The following is a 20,064-nucleotide window of genomic DNA, read 5'->3' as shown; positions in this document are numbered from 1 at the left end:
TTGACTTTCCATACATCACTCTGGCTTTGAAAACTCTTCTTATGTCTGATAAGCACCCACCACCAAAAGACACGTAGCTTCTGTCGTATTTGTCTATTAAATCTTCCTTGTTTGTTGTCAGTTTTTGGGCTTCAGTAAGTGTAGGATCATCACACTCTCTTTGGCTAGAATACTCAATATTATCACTGGAATCATTGATCGGAGATTCCAAATTATCACTATTGCTATTATTGCTGCGTAATTCTCTATGAAGGAGTACTGTTTTTGCCACGGTGAACACTTCGTAGCCATAGGCATGAAACAACGCAAGTTTATTGGAGTCTGTACATTCAATATCCGATAATGGATTTAGAAACTTATCTAGCACCCAAAAGTGTTGAGCTATGGTGTCATACCAACTTATAATCATAATTGTTGACTTTTCTGAACTAGTTTTGCTTTTAAACTTTTTTTTGTTGGGTTCACAGCTGGCATACTAATTTTATCATAAGTTAAGCGGAAAAGGTCAAGCATATACTTAATTAGTGACTGAAACTTGGTAGTTTCCTGTAATAAAGCTTCGTGGCATATCAAGATATTTGTTCCCTCTACGTTTATTGAGTTAATGAACTTTTCACCTGTACAGTTTTTCAGAATAATTTCGGTGCACTTCTGAACAGTTTCCATTATTAATTCTTCGTTAACCCTAGGTGAGATAATAATTAACACCTTTTAGTAGTGATATTTCTTTTCTAACGAGAAATTTTGTAAACCAATATTAAAATGAATCAGAAAGATGAATACGTACCTTAAAGGCAGGTATAACTAAAATCTTCACTGCCAGTCTGCCCTCCGCGTAAGCCTCGGTTCAGTAAGCAGACAGCTTTCCCTTGAAAAATGCCCGGGGATTGCGGAGCGATATCAAGGGGTCTATTTTACAAGCGTGAATAGGTTTTGTAGCCCTGCTCTAATTTTCCCGCGTTTTCTGATGTTGGGAAGAATGACGTTACAATAATCTCAACTAGTGGCAACCTTCTCTTAATAATTCCCTTCTGATCTTTCCTATAATTTTAATTAAAAAATTTGTTTCCTTGGATTGGAATTGAAAGATCCTCTATGTGTTCATTGTATTTTAAATATGTTTCATTTTCTGTATTTGAGTTGAAGGATTTCTTTTCTGGAATTTAAATTTGAATTGAAAGATACTTTAGAGTTCGAATTTAAATTTATATTCAAGGATACTATACTGGAGGGCAAGTCGTGTACCGTTTACGAACTTGGAAAGGTTTGAAAAATTAGGATCTGCACGTTACTATTGGCTGAGTCTGTTACGACGGCTCAGATGACCCACACTGCAACCACTCCTTATTGCAGAATTTTAAATGTAGGAACATTGAGGGGGGGGGTCTTAGGTTTAGAGTGACCTCCATCTCATAACGTGCTAAGAATGAAGTGTATTTACATATAATTTCTGCAGGGAAAGAATATAACATATCATATTTTCCCAGTCCAGAAATGGAGAGCTACCTACATAGGACAAAGGTTGTTGCTTTGTCTTAAGTTGACGACATTATATTATTAATTAGTTACTCATGTTACTTGCTTATATAAATACGTATCTCTAGCCCGTTAATTTTACTAGCGTAAACTTTAAAAGATATGAACTAATGTTCAAATAAAATTTATAAGACAGGCAATTTACCGAATATGCAACGTTAGGATAAAGCGCCTGTCTAATAAACAAGAGATCATGAGATCGAGTAAAGTATAATTGATCGTGTAGTTTCACAATCACCAATCAACCGAAAAGTAGAGGAAGCCCTTAAAACCTAGAATCAATAGACCAGCCAACTTATCTATGTCGATTCAAATGTTTAATTAACAGATGGAACTTAGTCGTGGTGTAGAATATGCTTGTTGACGGAGACAATTTTTGCTCTAATTAAAATCAACAACTTGTAATTCTTTATTAGGTTCTCCAATTTCCAACAACGAAGATCCTCGGTTTACATCTTCGGAAATACTTCGTGTCAAGTTATTTTTTCTACGAGTAAAAACGATGTTCGCGAAAACGCACATGACTCCGACACATAAAACGGTGTAAGAAAATATACGAAACGATCCTTCGAAGCCCAGTTTCTCGATACTTTGTCCACCCAAAACACCAGCGCAGAAAAAACCTGGATATGAATGGAAGATACTCGCAATTAAATATTAGCAATATCTCAATAAAATATTGCATTGATCTTTTTGAGTTTAATATTACCGTGTATGATAAAGAAGTGTAATTAAAATTGACTGTATTTACCGAATGAGAAGTGTATGGATGCTGCAACGGCGATTATTGTTGAGGCAAAGGACACAGGGACAATGCTCGTTGCGTGCGTCAAAATTGCATTCCATAAAATATAGTAAGTCACTGAATCAAAGGCGTTGCCAATAAGGAACAATTTTGGATCTTTAATGTACGAGTAGGCATGGAATCGTGCAGCATAGGTAATTAAAACTATTACAAAAACATTTTGATGACCCATTTTTTTGATGACATAGTCTGACAGAATTAGAGCACCCAAACCAAACTGAAAATAGCATTGCGATATAACATAATATGAATTTTGAACTTCGGTTAATTTTGCGTTACTTCAATGATCAAGTAACATCTTACTCACTAGGGTGGAAACGGTTTGCGTCGCACCCAAGATAGTCTGATCACCTCCCAGAGCAGCAATTCTCAATGGGACGAATAGGCCGTTTAGTCCGTTACACGTTCCGATAGATAAAGTCATCAGCCAAAAAAATATATTTTCGATTCCGAGAAAGGCTTTCCTTAAAAACACCCGCGATTGACGCTTTCTTGGTCTTCCTGTAACCAAACAACGTATCGTGTAAACGAAACTGATATCTACTATCCAGGATATCTATTATAGTCTTACCCGTTGTCTCTGATGACGCGCCAGCTTCTACTTTCAACCATTTGTAAACTATAATAATGGTCACAATAATAATCGTGTCGAACACACCTATCAACGGAGTGAAACTTGTGTTAAGACCATCGTCACTCGAAACGTTGCTGTAATTCATTTCCATCGACGGGAACGATTTTGTAGTCTCCATTGAAACACTGTCCATGACTAACCCCGCTATCAATGGGAAAACTCCGATGCCCAGAGGGCTAAATAATTTTTGAAATCCAAAGTTGGCTCTTTTGTTTTGCGAAAGGAGAATTATACCCACGCTATCTATGAGGTTGTAACAACCGGATATAAACACATCCAAGAGTAATTTGAGGGTCATGCATATATAAAAGATGGAATCAGTGGAGTCAATCTCGGCCTCAGCGTCGGAGTGGCGACGGATAGAGAATAAACCTGACACCAAAGCCAATAAACAGACCAGAAAAATTATCAAGACAGGGATTCGCTTATTGAAACGATCCGTAAGATTGAGAAGGCAAACTTGAGCAATATTGCTTAATGGACTTATTGAGTAAATTAAGCCGATTAGTCTTGGACTTAGTCTCAAACTTTTTAGGAAAACACTCGTGTAAGTATGGAGTATCGCCACACCTGAAACACATAAATGTACATTTGAATTTACCACCTAGAGTTTTTCGCTTACCTCCCCAATAGAAAAAGTACGTTATTTTCAAAGGCAATAGTTTCAAATTGATCTCATTTCTTTTATTTGCAAGTTGCTGAAAGAAACTTAAACCAACTCGGCTTTTGTCTTCTGTGATTTCATTCATATTATTATTATACAAAAACTATTAGGCCTATATCCTTTAGTTTTCTGTTCTATATAGAATTTATTTTGACTAAACCGCGAATAAACGTAACGCTTAAATGTACTTGTAGGAGGCATAATCCTGATAGAAAAACACCTGCTTGATAAACCTATACCTGTTCGCTAGAACTCGTGACTTAACCGAGGTGTATTTCCACTATCAATCGGTTTAAAATATGTCCTTCACCGATCGACAAAACTGATTTATTTAAAAAAAATTAAAAATAAGTAATGTATACAAATATACCTTCGGGTTACTTTTCGATATTTCCATAACACGTACATATTGTGCGGGTAATGGATATCAGGCGTTTCTACATAATTTAAGAAGGTAGTTGCAATGCCCCTGAAATGGGAATAGATCAATTCGTCCTAAAAATATGTTCAAAATGACATATTTCTTAGTGCTAGCGCGGAAGGGTACACTGTATAAAATTGTGGTGTCTAAATAGTGCCATAATGGTGTTAAAACAATATGCACTATTTGTACACCTTGACAAGGTGCTGAAACGATCGGAAAATAATTCGATATTTAAAAACACCATTAGCTTAAACCAATGGTGTAGAAATGGGTTTATAAAACATAATTCTTTAAAAGGTGTGCAAATGATACCTTAATTATATAAAATAACCCTATCGAATACCCCCATTAGAAGGTGCTCAAATGGCATGGAATTAGTGGGATATTTTTAAACACCGTTCGCTTAAATAAACAGTTTAACAAAGGGTTGAAAAAACCTCGTTCATTAAAAGGGGCTCAAATGATACCTAAACGATATAAAATACCACCTTAGCAAGGCCCATATAAAAGGTGTTGAAATAATGTGAAAATAGAGCTATGTTCTAAACACCATTCGCTTAAACAGAAGGTGTAAAAAAGGGCTGAAAAACCCTCATTCTCTAAAAGGTACGAAAATGATATAAAATAACAGCACCTTCGCTCGGCCCATATAAAAGGTGTTGAAATAATGTGAAAATGAATTTATGCACTCTAAAACATTAAGGTACAACCTAAATAGTGTTGTAGTGGTGTAAAATTTATTCTACACTATTTGTAGACCTTGAAAAGGTGTTGAAATGGTATGAAAATAGTGCGATATTTTATTAACATCATTAGCGAAAATGAATGGTGCAAAAAGGGTTCAAAAACAACGTTCGATAAAATGTGCTCAAATTATACCTAAATGAATTAAAATAACACCTTCGATTATACCATTAAATGGTGTTAATATAATATGAAAATTGAGCTAATTTTTAAAATAACTTACACCAATGCAAACCCCTATTTACCCCATTTCATGCCCCTATTGACATCATTTCAAACTCCTATTTACCCCATTTCAAATCCTTATTTACCTCATTTTTAGTCACTATTTGCCCATTTCAAACCCCTATTTACTCCATTTCAAACCCCCTATTTACTCCATTTCAAATCTAGGTTTAAAGTTGGATCCAAAACTGTAAATATCCATGCTAATTTAATTAATAACTCATCGTTTCGATTTTCATAATTCTACGAGGTAAAGACAAAATGTTTACTTCAAATGTCAACATTACGATTAAAATATAATGAAGTAGCTAAGCTACTCGGCTTTTCTCAGTTGTTTTAAGGGACCATAGAACAATGAAATCATTCGTTGCCTACGGAATAAGAATTATTCTTATTCCGTAGGCAACGAATGATTCCAATCTATTCAGGCACTAAACACTAAATAGTTTTTACCCTAGCCCGTTTGAAATATCTGCATGATGTAGCTCTCTAGGTACTTATTTTTCTCTCCGCGTGATGTATAATGGAGAGGCTATACCCTCGACATGTGGCGGGGTGCGTCTGGATGAGTCTGTCGTTACACCGCAGGAGATCGTGTTCTCAGTATTCAAATTGGAGCAAACGTGTTGGCTACTTCCGAACCACCATCATAACTCACAAAAATTTCGAAAATTGTTTTTGACTACGTTAGCCATCACTTGATACCAATGCGCAGTTATATCGCGGTCACTATTCCTTTATTTGCCTAGTCTGTGGTTCATTCCACATAGACACCAGCCCATGGTGTTTGTCTTTTCCACATAGACACCAGCCCATGTTGTTTGTCTTTTCCACATAGACACCAATTGGCTTCTAACACCAGCATAAAATGCTTCGAAAACAGCGAATTTTAAAAAATATTTTAGAATTTAATATTATGACTTACATATGTGTAATGATAGTTGATTAAATATAAGGCGTTTATTCCGTGGTTGACTTCAATTCAAAAGATTGCATTTAACTACATAAGTTGCCCCTTTACTAGAAGGACCTATCCCTCTAATTTTTTATTAACCTTAAATTTAGTTTTATGAGATGTTAATAACTTCTTTCCGTGAGAGTATAAGTCTCTGTTAGAAAAATTGTTTATTAGTAAGATCAAAGACATTTTTTGGAAGTTCTCAATAATTATTGTTATGCTTATGAAACTTACTATTAAAATCTTGCATTAGACATGATTCCAAATATAATTTTTCTCTTACGAGGAATTTCAATTGATATTCTATATTTCTATGCAATGAAAACACTTCTGTTACATCATTATTCTTAAATTACTGCCATTTCACTATTTGTTTATTGTGATCTATTTTAATCGTATTATTAATCTATATTTATACGAAAACGTAATCTCTGTTACGGAGCTCTCCAGTAATTGGGCATAAACAAATAATCAAGGTCATATTTTTAATTGAATTCATCACCAGCGAAAAATATATAAATAGTCTTAAGAATAACTTTCGTTTTTGCGTTTGCTTTAACAATGGAACCGAAATATAGCCTTGTCGTTTCATTAATATTGATTTTCATAACGTTTTTTCAAATATGCCAATGTAATAAACGTAACGATATAAATTTGTACGTTCAGTCTAAACTTCTAAACTGTGGTAAAAATCTTTTGAAATTTTGTCTATTAATACAATATAATAACAACTATATAATAATTATTTTTAGAGTATTCCGAGAAGAAAAACAACCAAATTTTCATTGCCTGTAAAACGAACGCGTCATTAACATTGGGATACGATGTAAGTCAAACACAAATTTAAAAACCGCATAATTTTATAAGTATGAATTTAGTGGATAATTTTAAGGTACATTTTTCTTCGTATTGTTATTTTTGATTGTTTCAATCGTTAATTTTGGTTTCTTCCATGTGTTACTAAAAATTCAACTACTGTTAAATGCATTTTACCTTCAAATTTAGTTGTATTTGGAACATGAGCAATAGGTTTTACCCTTTTGCTTAAAGAGATGAAATTGGTCTAAAGATTTTTTTTACCGATTTGTCATGATCATTTAATAATCTGAGCTTTGTCTATGAAGGGATTTCCACACTAAGCCTGTGGCTTGTTTACAGGTGGGTCCCTTTACAATGCATAGATAGGTGGTGGCTAGCCCCTACGCCACAGCTAACAGCGCCCTATACTAACTATTACCGTTAACCTCTGCAAGTTTTGATGGAAAGGAGAAACCGGGTTAGACCGCGGAGGAAAACTCCTTTAACAAGCGGGGAGAGAACTTGCAAACTCTACGCAGAAGGATTTGTTCCCAGATTTTCACCCGGTGCCACAGTCCGGGATCGAATCCGGGATCCTCTTGCTGCGAGGCGAAAGCGCTAACCGCTACGCCACCCCAATTCAATTTGAAACAATCAATAACAAATCCTACAAAAAAAGCTTTGCCTTTTACTTTGGGTTTCCGAATTACTTCCCAAATTTTTAAGTAGAAATCGGGTTCAATTTAACCTTCGCGAAACTCAGCTTCCTTAATTTTCTTCTCTGACAAGGTAATTGCGAGAACTTTTTACAATCTTCAATTAGGCTTGTCTAATTTTTAACATGAGAAACCTTTTCCTGGATATCTGTTTCTGTCTCTTTGAGGTTAAGTTGCATCCTAACAAACCAGGGTTCGTGCAATTGTTTTGGAATGAAAAGAAAATATTTCTAAGCAAACTGAAAACCCATGATAAAACATACAATTCTAGGCGAACTAAAGGTTAAAAATAGATCAACCCTTATTTTTTTGATCAGTCTCAGAGCCCACTTTGCCTGGCTTAGAACACCTCTTTTCCCGTCAATTGGGTCCACACTAAAACTCGGTGAAGTAAAAATCAAGGACACCCTATTGTTAGCACTTTCCACGACTTTCAGTTAGCTTACAATCAAAGAAACCTTTGCTAGAGCGAAAATTTCTACATCCGAACAGTAGTTCGTGGTTAGTTCGATGCCCAATTTTCATCTCTTCCAAGAACCTTTTTCGTTCGATCTAGGTCTTAAAGCGCATGTGTTACTATAAAGAAAGTAGAATTATTTTTCACAGATGATTTGAACATAGCACTAAAAGCGTGAACACTCGAGCTTTCGAAAATAATTGGATTTACGAGTTTCATAAACATTGAACAGAACGAACCACTTTGAATGAGTTTAAACTTTTTTACCCAATTTTTGAAATTTCTCTTCCAGGTTAAAACTACTCTAAAAGACTGTCACGATCACGCAAGTAGCAAAAATAGAAAATTACCGTTATTTCATACTCTTTGTGCCGAAGCAAGAAGTAGGAGTACAATGGTAAGTTTTTTCTATCATATATAGGTGTGTATACATGAAGCCGTAGTTTTAGGTTAAATCTCATTTTCAAAACACAAAAACTTTTCATTAGTTAGCAAAACATTTATTGCATACCTTTAACTGAATCTGAAATATAGGATTAAGGGACTAGAAGTATTGAGGTTACTAAATTCTTCACTTGGCGAAAGTGAATATTCTTGATAACACACCAACGGTTGGCCCTCTGGTAGTGGTTTATAAATTTTCCCTCCAAAACGTGAGACGCTTGCGGCGATAGACGACCAAACTAGATTTAAGCACCCGTGTCCGTGTTCCGCGGCTTTAGTGTAGGCACTAGACGCGATGGAAGCGGCATAAAATTAGAGATGTGAAATTACCGTAATTTTTAAAAACGGTAATTTACCGGGTAAATTACCAATAAATTACCGGTAAATTACCGATTGAAATTTTGGGAAAACAAAATTACCGTTCAGTCAGTAATTTTTGGTAATTTATATTTTCCTGTTCTTACAATGCATTAATTAAAAAAGTTTAATTGTGAGCACTATCTGACTCCTTTATACGTATTTGCGGCTTTTGCTACCAAGACGGCAGGCGTGGCCTTTCTAATCTGATTTCTAATTAAAGATTTATTAAAAGACTAATTTCTAGCGCAACTTTGTAAGTACTGGCTAGCGAATAGCGCCTGGTGAGTCATTTTGGAAGTAAACACAGAAATAATTGATCATTTAAGTGTAAAATGTACAATTAATGCGTAATAAAAATGTTTGGTAATTTACCACGGTAATTTACCGCCGTAATTTACCGGTAAATTACCATTGTAAAATTACGGTAAGATATAAAACGGTAATTTACGCGGTATTTGGTAAATTACCGGTAATTTACGGACGGTAAATTACCGACTCACATCTCTACATAAAATCCTCAAATTTGTTCACTGGTGCCAGGATCTATTGCCAATGCTAGAGCTCTTTACTTCTAGTCTCTTATCCTACTTCTGACTGAATGGATTAAGCGATACAGTTCTATTTCCCTAACGTTACTACCGTATAGTTCTAACATAGGTAAAGACGCACTGACGCAGGTTGTAGTAAAGTAGCAACTATGTTTATAGATTCACCACACAGACAACTCTGACTGGTGTGTGTGAATTTCGTCCGAAAGACAGCTCGTATTGATTGACACAAACGGTCAAAGTACATAAAAATAATGAGATAAAACATGAAGGTGTTTTTTACAAAGTGGTTAGATATAAATACTTGACATGATTTTTTGCTAACAATACAGGTACAGTACAATGAAAAAGTTTACCGAATTACCATAAGTACATAAGAACCCCTTACATATACTCATGGTATTACATAGAATTGAAGTAAACCGAAAAGTATTGAATTTTTTTCAGGTAGGAAAATTGAAGAGTTTCAATTATTTTAATTGCATATACAATGAAATTCGAAAACAATCTGGAAATGCTGCGAACGCTATTAGAAAGGGCGACGAGGCAATTAAGGTGGGTGTTTGTATTAGAGAAGAATTCTATGAACTTGACATCTCATGCAATTGAGTAACTCACCACCAGCAATTTGTTTTTATATTTCAGAGATGCGTTAAGGAGTTCAATGACAGTCAAAAACAATAGAAATGTGTCCATGACGTTCTGATTACACTAATAGAAAGTGTTCATAAAAATGTAGTTTCCTAAATATATATCTATAAATAAAGATTAGCAGAGTTAAGCTATAGGTTGTCACTTGACCAAACACTACCTCTTTATGCAGCAACAAGTTGGAAAAACCAAAATATTAACTCTCCGAGTCAAGTGGACTCCTACTAAAAACATATTAACCTAGATCTATAAAATTATTTCGCTTCTTTTTTTTTTTTGAAGTAAAAGTTTACGAATTATTAAAGCAGTATTTCTAGCATGCCAAATATACAGTAAAGCAGACGACATTTTACATCCAATTTTACATGTCTTGGACACAAGGAAATCAGTCAATGGAAAAAACAGGAAATGAAGTGTATAAATTTTCGAGAGATATACCCCTCATTGACAAATGTAATTTTACTCGGTGATTTTAATCTACCCGGAGTTGATTGGAAGCTTTATGGCTGTCAGGGCTGCTCCTCCCTTATGGATTTTTGTTTTGCTCTTAATTTTACTCAGGTTAACCTTACCCCTAGCACAGTTAATATTTTAGGCTTTTGCCTAACTAATATTAATGGACTACAGTTGTTGAACCCCTGGACTCCCCTTTTGTTGCTATTGATAAGTATCACCCACCGTTCACTATGACTTTTTCTGTTAACCTTGGCTCTGTGACTCCGCCTCAGGGACCGGCTTACGTTTACATTCAAGGGAACTACCATCTCCTCTATACCACCCTTCGCGACTATGATTGGTCTGATGTTCTCCCTTCTACTGATGTTGATTATTGTGCTGAATTCCTTCTACTGATGTTGATTATTGTGCTGAATTAATTACCAATCGTCTTGATACAGCCATGAACCTGGCAATCCCGAAGAAACTTAAGGAATTGTTCACCCATAAACCTTTTTTGCTGTAATCCCTTTAATTACACCCAAAACCAAGATTTCGAGAGTTGAAAAAATTTTACATTAAGTATATTTTAAATTAAATCAGAAAAACTAATTGCATTGAGGACCTTATAGCACCTGTATGGTGCTTTTCCGCAAAGCCAGAGAGAGTGCGATACGTCACTCTCATATATTAACTCAGTCCTCCATCTTATTCGCCGAGGTATCCTAAGAACAAGCTTCTACTAAAAAGCAAACTGGACTATTACGCGGTTGAGCGCTAGACCGGCGACAAGGTACGTTGGCAGCGCCCGTAGACAGAGCCGTAGTCAAGCCCGTATAGACCGCCGTAGCCAAGGCCGATAGTACGCTAGGAAATCGTGGCATATCGTAACCATTTTGATGCACTATAAGGGTACTTACAGTGATCGGGAACAGTATAAAAACTAACCGCACACCTAGAGTTAACACTCTGACAGTCTTTTAAAATACAACTTGGCATTTCGGCAATTAATTTTGATTCAAATTGATCAACGAAACGACTAACGAGAGCTAAACATACTTGAAGACGAAATGGTCAGACTCAAAAAAAAACCCGACCGCAGGGTTGCCAGATTTCGCGCGCCGAATTATCGTACGAGGATTTGATTTAGATCGTATTTTTAAAATTGAGATCGTACGGAGGAAAAACAAGAGGAATAAGACCCCATTTATTTATTTATATTTGGTACAACATCCGCAAAGACAGCTTGGTGACTTATGAGCAGACGGCGGTTATAGCGAGGGAGCCATGAGGCCCATGACAAGAAAAGTATATAATGACTAGGATAATGAATTAGGGGAAAAAAAGGAAAATAATAAAAAGCAGAAAAAAAATAACAATGGTACTTATAGAGAATAATAATTGAGATACATGTTAACACAGAGGTCTAAAATACCAATGAAAATACTTAAGTAAAAATAATTAAAAAATAACTAAATACGGGGATGCATGTCATGTTGTTAAAATGTTCAGAGAGTTTAATACGAAACAGAGATTTGTTGGTAATGGCAATAATGCTAGGGGGCAAGGAGTTCCAGTCATTGATTACGGTATTAGAAAAATGGGTCTGCCGAAAGGTGGTTAGGGCTCGTGGTTTGACCAATTTTTGAGAGTGACCACGGGTATTCGCGCTCGTATTTCTGGTGAAAAAGAGGGAGAAGTCAATGTCAAGGTGACCGTTGATAAGGTTATGGACAAGGCACAAGTTGTTAATTTTATGTCGGATGTGGACCGGGTCAATATTAAGTAAAGAGAGGCGGTGGGATGCTAGACAGGAACTTTGTTTGTTTTTATGGGAAGCTTAGTGTAAGCGTTTTGTGCCCTTTGTAAGGCATTAAGATCCAATTTAAGATGGGGAGACCAAATTGGGGAGCAAAAATCGAATATGGGGTTTTCCTATACACCTATATTAAAGGTTGCTCAAAATGATTTCCACCCCGATTCCTAATTTCCCCAACATAAAATCTACAGAAAATGATATCAACGGCTAATTGCGGTTAAAAATTATTATACATGGATGATGGGAACTAAATTCTAAAACACGAGGCTACTTAACTACATGTTTTTTTCATTCCTAACTTTTTTTTCTATTTGCATAGAAGCCTAGACATAAAAAGGCTTAGCGAATATGTAAACTTGATAAATAAATAAATAAATAATAAAAAACAAGGTATACACAAGTACATTATACAGCCTATCTACGCCTCGGAGAAGGGAGAAAGAAAAGGGTGGTGACCAGGCTGGAGAAAAAGGGGGGATTTGTATGCGCCTATTAGAAAGGGATGACATTGAGGTAGAGAAGGCGGGCTATGGAAAAATTTGTTTCTTCGAAAGTCCAATTTTTATTTAAGTTTTGAAGTAAATCTATATCTATATAAATCAAAGTCCTGACTGACTGACTGACAGACTGACAGATAATCAACGCCCAGCCCAAACCGCTTGCCCTAGAAGGCTGAAAATTTGGAGGAACGTTACTCATAAGAAGTAGGCGCGTACTAAGAAAGATTTTTGCAATCCGCCGCCATCTTAAAAAATGGCGCCCAGAAATGTAAAAACTCTTCTCTATGCAACAAAGTCCGCGCGTTTCAACCGATTTCACAGATATTTAGTACACGGGTTTCCTTTAACCTATAGACAGACTAAATGCTCTTTTGGGTTCGATTTGTTGCCATCTTTTTAAATGGCGGCCAAAAACTAAAAAACCCTTCTTTATGGAATAATGCCCGCGTGAAAAGTAATAAAAAATGTCCCGACGGGCTGACGGGCAACGCCGAGTGCCTTCGCTCCTAGGATGCTACAAAAATATTAGTCATCAGTAAAATCTACACATTCTTTGTATCATTTTGATGGTAGTTCTTATTACACGCGAGCGACGCCGCGGGTAACAGCTAGTATATTATAGACCTTTTCACACTTAGAGCGAGGGTGAAAAGGGGGTAAAATTCCCGAGAGGTGAGCATGCGCAGAAAGAATGTTTGTTGCCAGTCGTATTTATGTAACCATTGCTTTTACCTTACTAGTTAGGCATTCGAGATTATTTTTTTAAAACAGTGTTGTATTAATGGTTGTAAAAGTATAAATAAAACTTCCTAGGTGAAATTTTATCTAATTCAATTGATAGAGGTAAAATTCGGGTAGTTTATAATATTCTACAGACCAAATTGGGCGCCAAGGCTTACAAGCGTGTTATACGCGGCGCTTTCGGGGCCGGGCACGGCACAGCATCGGCGATGTCCGCCGATGAAGCGTCGATCCCAAACGGTCGCCGAGGCTTAGTGAGTTTTAACCAACTATTATCATATCACCGTTTCCGTTAGAACTTAAAAACTTTTTGTTTCTTAACATGGTTTTAATTTTACTCTCTCGGTTTAAATACTAGGCATTTTATTTTAATATTAAATTACAAAACAGTCTAAAACTCGTCCATCGTAGTTTATTTTACACGTTAACTCCATAGAAGCGTAAAACTCATGGCAACAAACTTGAAACTGCTCATGCGCGGCCATAAGTGTGAATAGGTCTATAATAAAATCACCTCTACATTTATTTTTGGCCACAAAACCGAAATTTTTAATAGGATCGTACATCGGATCGTATTTAAGTGTAAGATCGTACTTTTGACGTACGATCCCTCCTACGGATCGTGTATCGTACGAAGAACCTAATTATCGTACATATACGATCCGGATCGTACATCTGGCAACCCTGTGGCAGTACCTTACCTAGTCTCGTTTTTTAGTGTCGCACAATACTTTTTAAGAGTATCGCATAACATTTTCAAGAGTTCAGTAGCGTTGCTAGGGTTTGAAATTTTGGGGGCTTAATCTTATTATTCGTATATTAAAGATATACAAACTTTTATTGATAAAGAGTACGGAACTTAGTTATTGATTATGAGACAATTGTGGGTGAAAGAATTTCACTCGTCTTTTTTAAGTTTAGTTTGCTTTTAGCCCCACTACTGTTTAATATTGAAATTCATCTCTACAAAGATGAAACTTAACGAACTTATCGTAATAATTATTATTGCTACTAAATTGCTACAGAATTTTAGGGGGCTACGATCAATTTTTGGTAGAGTTTATGGATTATTTTGGCCTACTTTGAAATTTGGGGGCGCTATAGCCCCCCAAAAAGGCCTTGCGACGCCATTTCAAGAGCGTCGCATAGCGCTTTTAAGAGTGTCACCTAACACGTTTAGCAGCTTTTTATAAATTTACAATACACCCTGATTACGAATTTCTTTGTTAATTTTATTTAAAGGATAAAAATATATTCTTTCATGAATTTCATCTTTAAACAAGTTGGGAAAACCAAAATATTACCTCTCCGAGTCAAGAGGTCTACTACTACAAAGTTATTTACCTAGATATGGAATTATTTCTCTTTTTTGAAGTAAAAATTTACGAAATATTGAAGCAGTATTCCAAGCATAGCGAATAATACAGTAAAGCAGACGACATTTTACATCCAATAAGGATAAATCTTGGACACATGGAAATCAGTCAATGGGGAAAAGAACAGGGAATGAAGTCTACGCTTCAGCTGTTTACCGTATATTCTGATAGCTACAATCACAACTGGTTAGCAGTGTAAACACTATCGTCTCGTCTCACCTCAACAATATTCTTAGTTTGCCAACATGAGTGTTAACGTTAAATAATACCAAAGCTAAATTGTAGCTAGACGCACTGATAGTCAATGCGCACCATAAAGAGAATAAAAACTCTGTAGCTTAGCCCTACTAATCTAATTGTCACCATGATCTTTTCTTCTATTATAAAATGTTAACCTGATTATTTAAGAGTGTATTTAACTTTCGGCTCACTCTGAACCGTTGATGTCTCTTCATTTCAGACACGAAAATCAAAACCCAAAGTTTACTTCACCTCAGGCCTCAATTATTTACTCTATATTTCACTAAGCCTATTGCGAGTAATACTACATATACCCGCCGGAGTCTAGATCTTAGCTTTCTTCATGAAATTACTAAACCAAGGATTATTCTATATACAGATGTAGTATAGCTTAAGTAATATATAAACAGCCATTTCAAATAATAATATTAAAAAAAATCTTTGGAATATCAAAATGAAACAGAGCTTTAAAGCTACAAAAGCACTAAATGCATCATAATTACGAAAAATATTTCATCATATTCACTTTATATTAAGGATAAAGGGAATATTATGGTTCTGTAGGATTTCTTTACACATCAAAACACAACGAACTTCTAACGCAGGGCACTGCGGCACTAGTGTAATAACGGACGGACACACACAGACAAAAACATAGACTGCTTTTAAACTCTTTCCGTATTAATTTTAAATTGAGAAACAAGAATATCTTAAATATTAAAATAAATATAATTAATATTTAATATTTTCTTCGTTAGTTATTCGCCTTATTGAACGTTACATCGTTTTAAAAAAGAACAATTAAACATTCTTGAGAGACTTGACTAATATTGGCGTTTGAAATGAAGCATACGCCGGTTGCTTCGCCGTACTCAAATAGGTAGTATATAAGAGTTTCGAATCGCAGCTATGGATAAGAACAGCGCAATTGCGTGAACCTTTGGTGGAAGCCCCACCTTAGGGAGGCCGGACGTTTCTCGTAACCCTGGCCGATCGCCGCGTATGTCTTAACCTTAAGTATGATGATGGAGTAGAAGCCAGGTGTGCAGACTGGTGTCCATGTGGGATGGACAAAAACAATGGCCAGAAGATGGTGGTGTGTAGAAACCAGTGTGTACAGACTGGTGTCCATGTGGGATGGACAAAGACTAGAAGATGGTGGGGATTAGAAGCCAGTGTTTACAGACTGGTGTTCCAAGTGGGATGGACAAAGACCAGAAGTTGGTGGTGTGTAGAAGCCAGTGTGTACAGACTGGTGTCCAATTGGGATGGACAAAGACCAGAAAATGGTGGTGTGTAGAAGCCAGTGTGTACAGGCTGGTGTCTATGTGGCATGGGAAAAGAGCCCCAAAGATGGTGGACTATAGAAGCCAATGGGTAAAGACTGGTGTCCATATGAGATGGACAAATGGCCAGAGGATGGTAGTGTTAGACAGGTAATGGATAATAGCTATGGTAAATGGAATACAATTTTCCAAATTTCCGGGAACTGTAAATGCGGTCCGGAATTTGGGAAAACGTTTGCCCCGATTTGAAAACTGCGAACGCGGTCCCCTGGGGTGTAAGTCAATAACAACAGACAGACACACACACAGACACACAGACACAAAGACAGACAGACACGTCGAAATTAGAACCTCTCCGTGACATACGTCACTCGGAGAGGTAAAAATGTTTAACAGTTATGTTTTTCAAAAGTTTCTCACTGTTTGGGTTGACTTTAATATTAAAACATTAATGAAAATGAAGGACCTTATTTAAGAAACCCGCAGTACTATAATTTTCCATTTTTACCTCTTCGAGTGACGTATGTCACGGAGAGGTTCTGTAACGATCGTGTGTGTCTGTCTGTCTGTGTGTCTGTTGTTACACCCACGTGACCGCGTTCGCAGTTTCCAAATCGGAGCAAATGTGTTCGCCATTTTCGAACTGCTTTCACAGTCACGGAAATGGCTCCTCTACTTCAGTTCTCACACCACCATCTTCTGGTCTTTGTCCATCCCACACGGACACCAGTCTGTACTTACTGGCTTCTAATCACCACCATCTTTTGATCTTCGTCCATCCCACATGGACACCAATCTGTACATTCTGGCTTCTAACACCACCATCTACTGGCCTTCCGTGTATTCCACATTGAGACCAATCTGTCTCATTGGCTTCTACTCCATTATCATCGTTTGGTTTTAGGATATACGCGGCGATCAGCTAGGGTTACGAGAAACGTCTAGCCTCCCTAAGGTGGGATCGCCACCAAAGGTTTTCGCAATTGCGCTTTTTCCTAACTATTATAATGGAAACGAATCGTATATATACCCCAAAATTTGAAGAAAGCGGGCAAGAGGGGTACCCTTCACTTTAAACGTCAATATTAGCAAAGTTTGAGATGATAATAGGTATAACTTTATTTTAAACGATTTGACTATTATTAATGTTAATAATTGAAGATTAAAATAATTAAAAGTAATTATATTTATTTAAATATTAAAGATAATCTTGTTTCTCAACTCAAAATTAATACGGAAAGTGTTAAAAAGCAGTCTATGTTTTTGTCTGTGTGTGTCCGTCAATTGTTACACTAGTTCGTCGCGTTAGCAGTTAGCCTTGTGTTGATGTGTTAAGAAATCATACAGAACCTTAATATTCCCTTTTTTCATAATATAAAGTGAATATGTGGAAGTATTTTTCGTAATTATGATGCATTTAGTACTTTTGTAGCTTTAAAGCTCTGTTTCATTTTGATATTCCAAAGATTTTTTTAATATTGTTATTTGAAATGGCTGTTTATATATTTCTTAAGCTATACTACATCTGTATATAGAATAATCCTTGGTTTAGTGATTTCATGAAGAAAACTAAGACCTAGACTCCGGCGGGTATATTAAGTATCATTCGCAATAGGCTTAGTGAAACAAAGAGTAAATAACTGAGGCCTGAGGTGAAGTAAACTTTGGGCTTTGATTTTCGTGTCTGAAATGAAGAGACATCAACGGTTCAGAGTGAGCCGAAAGTTAAATACACTATTAAATAATCAGGTTAAGATTTTATAATAGAAGAAAAGATCATGGTGGCAATTAGAATAGTAAAAGGGCTAATGGTAAACGGGTAGTAGCTACAGACTTTTTATTCTCTTTATGGTGCGCATTGACTATTAGTGCGTCTAGTTACAATTTAGCTTTGGTGTTATTTAACGTTAATATTCATGTTGGCAAACTAAGAATATTGTTGAGGTGAGACGAGACGATAGTGTTTACACTGCAAACCAGTTGTGAATGTAGCTATCAGAATATACGGTAAGCAGCTGAAGCGTAGACTTCATTCCCTGTTCTTTTCCCCATTGACTGATTTCCATGTGTCCAAGATTTATCCTTATTGGATGTAAAATGTCGTCTGCTTTACTGTATTATTCGCTATGCTTGGAATACTGCTTCAATATTTCGTAAATTTTTACTTCAAAAAAGAGAAATAATTCCATATCTAGGTAAATAACTTTGTAGTAGTAGACCTCTTGACTCGGAGAGGTAAAATTTTGGTTTTCCCAACTTGTTAATTTCTAAACGGTGTTTTAAAAGTTTTATTTTACACCGAATTTACACTTCAAATTGGCCACAAAACCTCAAGGTAATAAAACTCTCTTTTGGGTGTTTTCTTATATTACACTATTTTAACACGTTTTTTAACACTTCCCTTTCTTAGAGTGCACGTCACTTTCTCAACGCAAATAAAATTAAGACTGAAGTTACATAATATTAATTAAAGGGAGGGTGAAGAAGAAAATCAAGTGATTTTAATCGATTCTTCTACTAATTATAAGATCAGTCTGCATAGTGAAACATCCAGGAAATAGCACCGAAGGATTTTAAAACTACAATTAGTTTGAAATTTTATGGATAATTATAAATAAAGACCTCCGGCCAATCAAACGCCCTACCCTTTTATTAGCAAAATTATCGTGGCACGCTCCATGTCTCGCGCCACGATTGTCACGTTGCGCCCAAATTTTATCAAATCTCGTGATAAATTTCCTTCAACACGGAACGTACCTTACCACGAGAATTTTGTTAATAAAAAGGCAGGGCGTTACGCAATTGGTCGGAGGTCTTTATTTAAAATTATCCTTAAAATCTAAACCTAATTTGAATTTTAAAATCATTCAGATGCAGTCTTGCGGGCTTTTTTGTGGGAAAGGTAGCAAATCTTGCCCTTCTTGCAGTATATTTTTTGAGAGAATTGTCGCCAAAGTCGCCATTCTTGCCTGTATCTCTCGCCTGTATCCAGAATTGGTAAGAACGTTTTTTGATCAAAACTTCATTAAATTGGTAATAATAGTATTATTTAATTATGAAAAGAAAATTTCCCGAATTTCTAATACATAAAACGATTGTTTTTGTCAATTTTGGAGGGATGAAAAATAAGAGATTCTTTAAGGAGCTCGAGCAGTTTCCACATATAGCTTGTATATATTATGGTGACCATGTTAAGATTATACGCTTAGTAAATAATTTTTGTCTAGTTCACATCTGTTTGCAAAGAGTTTGAACAGTTAGATGAAACCCCATTCTAGGGCCGTGCAAACATTATCTTTTTCACTATTCGTCGAATACAATTTTTTTAAGGACTTACATCGGTGCGAATTAAGAAAATTAACAAATAGTAGTAGGTTTAAAATTTTGGACCTTATATCGGTTGAAACCAAATTATTCAATTACATACCAAATTAGCGGAGAGGAAAAGCAACGGCATCTACCTCATAAAATCTTAATTATGTAATAGAGATTAGACTTAACGGCAGTTAACGCCCTCCTACAGCGGCAGCGCTGGTTAAATACCAAATAGTTTTGTCCAAATTGTGCTATGGAGGCCCCAAAAGTCGAAATGTGCCTGGTTTTAAATACTATTTTGCTAGCCTGAATCAATTAAACATAACTTGTTTCACCACTTTGAGAAAGTTGAATTTGTAGAAGGCTATTTTACGCCTAATACTGTCGA

General features: G+C 36.0%; 1 protein-coding gene across 1 annotated transcript; it reads left to right on the top strand.

Moving 5' to 3' along the window:
- The first annotated feature begins 6,551 nt into the window (after positions 1-6,551).
- On the top strand, positions 6,552-10,156 carry LOC149620832 (uncharacterized). Its single transcript, XM_089855172.1, has 5 exons — positions 6,552-6,675; positions 6,743-6,816; positions 8,254-8,358; positions 9,761-9,868; positions 9,959-10,156. Exons 1-5 carry the CDS (start codon positions 6,552-6,554, stop codon positions 9,995-9,997), a joined length of 450 nt encoding a protein of 149 aa, XP_089711298.1. The 3' UTR covers positions 9,998-10,156.
- Positions 10,157-20,064: the final 9,908 nt, after the last annotated feature.

Source organism: Phalangium opilio, unplaced genomic scaffold (genome assembly GCF_054372755.1).
Source record: "Phalangium opilio isolate 3A_F unplaced genomic scaffold, DU_Popi_V2 ptg000209l_1, whole genome shotgun sequence".
NCBI lineage: Eukaryota > Metazoa > Arthropoda > Arachnida > Opiliones > Phalangiidae > Phalangium > Phalangium opilio.
This window is presented reverse-complemented; position numbering and strand designations above follow the sequence as displayed.